Source organism: Oncorhynchus mykiss, chromosome 29, assembly GCF_057628025.1.
Source record: "Oncorhynchus mykiss isolate SJ-2025 chromosome 29, ASM5762802v1, whole genome shotgun sequence".
NCBI classification, from domain to species: domain Eukaryota; kingdom Metazoa; phylum Chordata; class Actinopteri; order Salmoniformes; family Salmonidae; genus Oncorhynchus; species Oncorhynchus mykiss.
In genome coordinates this window covers 6270806-6277500 of record NC_143050.1, presented here as the reverse complement: position 1 = coordinate 6277500, position 6695 = coordinate 6270806, and the positions used below count along the sequence as shown (strand labels likewise).

Here is a 6695-nt window from a genome sequence, read left to right as displayed (position 1 = left end):
ATATTTTAGCAGACACTCTTATCCAGAATGACTTAGTGTAGCTAAATCTTAGCTTAGGGGGATGGGGGGGGGGGCTTTACTCCAGCGTTTTTGGATTTGAGATCAAGTGTTTCATTTCATGAGACGACCGTACAGAGTGTCACTTTTTATTTGATGGTATTTTCATACATATACACTCAAATAAATTCAGTTACAGAGGCATAGATATCATAACCCCTTCGTCCCCCAAAAACATTAAAGTCCCCTGTTATTGGTAAGGGTGAGAGACTAGCATGTTTTGGGGACATGATCTGTGTTTCTTCACCGATCTATTTTTCACGATTCATTCATGATTATTTGTAATCCTTAGACGTGGGTGGTAGCGTTCTTCTGCCATTTCGGGGATTTACGGTATTACCGGTACATCACACAAGGGGGCGCTATAAATTCAACAACAACAAAAACAAAAATGCCCATGGCTTTTACCAAAGTGCTAACAGAATTAGCACAAGTAGTAGCGAAATCACATAGACGCCGTTAGCTAAATGCTATCAAGTGAAAACGAAACAGACTAATTGCAAAGCCGGGCAAATCCAGCTCATAAAGTTACACAAGCATTGCTAGTCGCTACCGAATGTCATTTTTGGTGAGTGTGGACATTTTACAAGCGAAAGTGAACGAGAGAAATTGTACAAGTGAACAAAGTTGTGACGCATGCTTTTCTGAAGGAAGAACAGAGTAGGAAGACGAAGCTAGTAGGAAGCACAGGGACAAAATGGCCACTGTACTCTCTCATCCAGACCTCCAACTTCTGGCAGAAAGCCATTATAATAATATAGTATGTTCCATTTAGCAGACTCTTTAAAAAAAAATGTTTTATCCAAAGTGACTTTCAGCCATACGTGCATACATTTAACATATGGTTGTTCCCGGGAATTGAACCCACACTCCTGACGTTGCAAGCACTACGCTCTACCAACTGAGCTACAGAGAACCACCAGATATCTAATGGTGAACATTTTAGTGGTGAATTGTATACAAGGGTTGCGGCAGGTACCCTAGTGGTTAGAGCGTTGGTCTAAAACCTCCAAAACAGCAAGCAATGCAGGTGTAGAAGCACGGTGGCTAGGAAAAAACTCCCTAGAAAGGCCGAAACCTAGGAAGAAACCTAGAGAGGAACCAGGCTATGAGGGGTGGCCAGTCCTCTTCTGGCTGTGCTGGGTGGAGATTATAACAGAACATGGCCAAGATGTTCAAATGTTCATAGATGACCAACATGGTCAAATAATAATACATTGGAACACCATGAAATCTTAAACTAAAAAGTACATTTTGTGTGCACTACGTCATCACACACTGGTTTATATCTGCAACAAGTCTGTTTGGTGGAATCACACCCCTGGTGGGAAAAATGAGAGTATTGTCTCCGTGCAGAGTATTGTCTCCGTGCAGAGTATTGTCTCCGTGCAGAGTATTGTCTCCGTGCAGAGTATTGTCTCCGTGCAGAGTATTGTCTCCGTGCAGAGTATTGTCTCCGTGCAGAGTATTGTCTCCGAGCAGAGTATTGTCTCCGAGCAGAGTATTGTCTCCGAGCAGAGTATTGTCTCCGAGCAGAGTATTGTCTCCGAGCAGAGTATTGTCTCCGTGCAGAGTATTGTCTCCGTGCAGAGTATTGTCTCCGTGCAGAGTATTGTCTTCGTGCAGAGTATTGTCTCCGTGCAGAGTATTGTCTCCGTGCAGAGCATTGTCTCCGTGCAGAGCATTGTCTCCGTGCAGAGCATTGTCTCCGTGCAGAGCATTGTCTCCGTGCAGAGCATTGTCTCCGTGCAGAGCATTGTCTCCGTGCAGAGCATTGTCTCCGTGCAGAGCATTGTCTCCGTGCAGAGCATTGTCTCCGTGCAGAGTATTGTCTCTGTGCAGAGTATTGTCTCTGTGCAGAGTATTGTCTCTGTGCAGAGTATTGTCTCTGTGCAGAGTATTGTCTCTGTGCAGAGTATTGTCTCCGTGCAGAGTATTGTCTCCGTGCAGAGTATTGTCTCCGTGCAGAGTATTGTCTCTGTGCAGAGTATTGTCTCTGTGCAGAGTATTGTCTCTGTGCAGAGTATTGTCTCTGTGCAGAGTATATTGTCTTCGTGCAGAGTATATTGTCTTCGTGCAGAGTATATTGTCTTCGTGCAGAGTATTGTCTTCGTGCAGAGTATTGTCTCCGTCTTGTCTTCGTGCAGAGTATTGTCTCCGTGCAGAGTATATTGTCTTCATGCAGAGTATTGTCTCCGTCTTGTCTCCGTGCAGAGTATTGTCTCTGTCTTGTCTTAGTGCAGAGTATTGTCTCCGTCTTCGTGCAGAGTATTGTCTCCGTGCAGAGTATTGTCTCTGTCTTGTCTCGTCTTGTCAGAGTATTGTCTCCGTGCAGAGTATATTGTCTCCGTGCAGAGTATATTGTCTTCATGCAGAGTATTGTCTCCGTCTTGTCTCCGTGCAGAGTATTGTCTCCGTCTTGTCTTCGTGCAGAGTATTGTCTCCGTCTTCGTGCAGAGTATTGTCTCCGTGCAGAGTATTGTCTCTGTCTTGTCTCCGTGCAGAGTATTGTCTCCGTGCAGAGTATATTGTCTCCGTGCAGAGTATATTGTCTCCGTGCAGAGTATATTGTCTCCGTGCAGAGTATATTGTCTCCGTGCAGAGTATATTGTCTCCGTGCAGAGTATTGTCTCCGTCTTGTCTCCGTGCAGAGTATATTGTCTCCGTGCAGAGTATTGTCTCCGTCTTGTCTCCGTGCAGAGTGTATTGTCTCCGTACAGAGTATTGTCTCCGTCTTTTCTTCGTGCAAAGTATTGTCTTCATGCAGAGTATTGTCTCCGTCTTGTCTTCGTGCAAAGTATTGTCTTCATGCAGAGTATTGCCTCTGTCTTGTCTTCATGCAGAGTATTGTCTTCGTGCAGAGTATTGTCTCTGTCTTGTCTTCATGCAGAGTATTGTCCTCGTGCAGAGTATTGTCTTCGTGCAGAGTATTGTCTTCGTGCAGAGTATTGTCTTCGTGCAGAGTATTGTCTTCGTGCAGATTATTGTCTTTGTGCAGAGTATTGAAACTAAAATATTAAACTGAAAAGTGTGTTTTCCACATTTAACCCCTCTGAATCAGAGAGGTGCGCCCCGCCCCGGCTGCCATAATCAACATCCACGTCTTCGGGGCCCGGGGAACAGCGGGTTAACTGCCTTGCTCCGGGGCAGAAAGACAGATTTTTTTTTTTTACCTTGACATCTCGGGGATTCGATCCAACCACCTTTCGGTTACTGGCTCAATGCTCTAACCACTGGGATCCTAATGTAAATTCTAGGGGTTGAAGCCACATGTTTCATTGGGCCATGTGTACATATAGATGACACAGGGAAACTCAATGAAGAAAGGCAAGTACAGTACAGTTTTGTTTTGTTGTTTCTTATTTCAGGTGGATGTGAAGGACAAGGGCGTATGGTACCTGGGGGTGACAGGGGAGTACAGTCCCAGGAAGGGTTTCGTCAACCTGTGTCCATCCTCCGGCTACTGGAGCCTCAGTCTGCAGGACAGGCTATATGCTAACGAGGAGGATGCCAAGATACCTCTGGCCGACTACTGGAACTCCCCGAGGGTGGGCGTGTACCTGGACTACGACGCAGGACGCGTGTCCTTCTACGACGCAGTCACCATGAAGAAGTTGTACATGTTTGAGGCGTACTTCGAAGAGCCGGTATCTCCTTTCTTCAGCCCAGGGAAGAACGATCCTGGGAGCAGACTGCAGATCTGTCATTACTACTGAGATGGCGGGGGGAGGGGAGGTGCCTGGGTAGAAGTTTTAGGCCTACAGCCAACTCTGAGTGTGTGTGGCTACTCATTACAGATTCACTCTTGATGACAGCAAGGAGGGGGGGTGTGTGTGTGCCTGGGTAGAAGATGAGGCCTATAGCCAACCTTGAGAGTGAGTGTGTGTGTGTGTGGCTACTCATTCCAGATCCACGATTGATGATCAACCATTCCAGCTGTGGCTTTGTGCCCGAGCCCTGGAGTGTTCTAGAATGGTACTAATTCTACTGTGGCTTTGTGCCCAAGCCCCTGGAGTGTTCTAGAATGGTACTGATTATACTGTGGCTTTATGGTACTGATTCTACTGTGGCTTTGTGCCAGAGCCCCTGGAGTGTTCTAGAATAGTACTGATTCTACTGTGGCTTTGTGCCAGAGCCCCTGGAGTGTTCTAGAATGGTACTGATTATACTGTGGCTTTATGGTACTGATTCTACTGTGGCTTTGTGCCCAAGTCCCTGGAGTGTTCTAGAATGGTACTGATTCTACTGTGGCTTTGTGCCCAGGCCCCTGGAGTGTTCTAGAATGGTACTGATTCTACTGTGGCTTTGTGCCAGAGCCCCTGGAGTGTTCTAGAATGTTACTAATTCTACTGTGGCTTTGTGCCAGAGCCCCTGGAGTGTTCTAGAATGTTACTAATTATACTGTGGCTTTGTGCCAGAGCCCCTGGAGTGTTCTAGAATGTTACTAATTCTACTGTGGCTTTGTGCTAGAGCCCCTGGAGTGTTCTAGAATGTTACTAATTCTACTGTGGCTTTGTGCCAGAGCCCCTGGAGTGTTCTAGAATGGTACTGATTCTACTGTGGTGGGGGTTCCAGAGTGTCTTGTTCAATTGTGATTGTAGAATTTCTAAAATGGAAACATTTAAAATGCCCTTGGTGGTTGTGTGTGGCACCACAGGGACTCATTGTAACTAATGCATGACATCACGTTGGCAAGACAGTTGCCTTTCTCCTAAAGGACACCAAGACACGGCCTTGTGCCGTTAGTCAGCTGCAGAGTGTGACCGTTTCAACGTGTTGAATCGTCTGCAAAGTGAAAATGACAGCCAACATCCTGGTCAGAGGATTCTGGTTCTAACCACTGGACTTTACGGCGTGGTCTGACCTCTAAAAGCTGTGATAGGAAGTGCATGCATCTCATATGGCACCCTATTCCCTATATAGTGCACTACCAGGGTCCATAGGACTCTGGTAGAAAGTAGTGAACCATATTTATTTATTGTACCTTTATTTAACTAGGCAAGTCAGTTAAGAACACATTATTATTTTCAATGACGGCCTAGAAACAGTGGGTTAACTGCCTTGTTCAGGACAACAGAACAACAGCTCGGGGGTTTGAACTTGCAACCTTCCGGTCACTAGTCCAACGCTCTAACCACTAGGCTACCCTGCCGCCCCATATAAGGGAATAGGGTGTGTGGTCATACTGTACCATAGTAGTGGACATAACAGCACTTCAGTCACACCTGTTCCTACAGACAGTCATTAGAGGTGTTAGTACCCTACTACAGACACAGCACGTGTCCGCAATAGCACTCTGTACCATATACAGTGTACCACTTATGTCAAAATCAGATCACTATATAGGACAGGGATTCCCAAACTCGATACTCGGGTACACGTTTTAGTTTGTTGTTGAGAAGTGCTGTTATGTCCACTACTATGGTACAGTATGACCACACACCCTATTCTCTTTATATGGTGCCACTACTTTCTACCAGACTTCTATGGACCCTGGGTAGTGCACTATATAGGGAATAGGGTGCCATATGAGATGCATCCATAGTTGATGTGCAGAAACGGAGGACTGCTCTGAATTTCCTAAAACGGAGAGTGCATGTAACTGCCAAAATAAAGGAAACTCAAACACAGTGTGTTAATAGGGCATTGGGGCCACCAGAACAGCTTCAATGTGTCTTGGCGCCGATTCTACCAGAGTCTGGAACTCTGTTGGAGGGATGTGACACCATTCTTCCCCCGGGAAATTCCATCATTTGGTGTTTTGTTGATGGTGGTGGAAAACACGGTCTCAGGCGCCACTCCAGAATCTACCGTAAGTGTTGAATTGGGTTGAGATCTGGTGACTGACACACACCTTTTTAAACCCCCTCCCTATGTTCCTATGAGACCCCTCTTTTAAATCACTGAGATCTTTTTTTTTTTGTAGCCAAAGTATCAGGGTATTTTTATACATGAACATAACCATTATGGGATGTCAATTGCTTAACTCAGGAACCACATCATGTGTGAGAAGCGCCTGCTTTCAATAGACGTTGTATCCCTCATATACTCGAGGGTTTCCTGTTTATTATGGCAGGTGCCTGTACGGTACATACTCTGTACCATTACATTGACTATTAATGGGTCCTGTTATTTGTTGTCAATAACATTACATCCTGTTTATTGTTGTCAATAACATTACATCCTGTTTATTGTTGTCAATAACATTACATCCTGTTTATTGTTGTTAATAACATTACTTCCTGTTTATTGTTCAATAACATTACATCCTGTTTATTGTTCAATAACATTACATCCTGTTTATTGATGGTTGTGAATAATCTTGTTTTATTTTAATAGTCAATTTTAGATTAAGTTTTTAACCTGTGTGTAGTTTTTGGTTCATCGTCATTTCGTAAATGTTTAACCAATTCCATTGTAAAGTGCTGACACTGGGCCATGTTCAGTTGCCAAACTTTCTCGAACATTGCAGATCTGCCATGAATCGAGCTGATGTGAATCCTTATTCTACATGTCAGAGGTATGTTTGTTCTACACAGGCTATTTCTATCCGAACGTTCCAAAACATTGTCATGCTGAAAGCGATCTGGCTTTTGTCGTTTATTTTGATGCTTTAACATGTGGTGAACACTGTTTAC

The 6695-nt window shown here is 44.7% G+C and overlaps 1 protein-coding gene across 2 annotated transcripts in view; it reads left to right on the top strand.

The window, feature by feature from the left end:
* Window positions 1–6124, top strand: part of trim47 (tripartite motif containing 47) — a 23505-nt gene extending 17381 nt beyond the window's left edge. Inside the window, exon 10 of one of the 2 annotated variants that reach the window (XM_036967576.2) lies at window positions 3426–6124. In XM_036967576.2, the coding sequence (XP_036823471.1) occupies window positions 3426–3773 (348 nt within the window). In that variant the 3' untranslated portion in view covers window positions 3774–6124. The remainder of the gene's footprint in view (window positions 1–3425) is intronic. The other variant, XM_036967577.2, reaches the window with a different exon arrangement.
* Window positions 6125–6695: the final 571 nt, after the last annotated feature.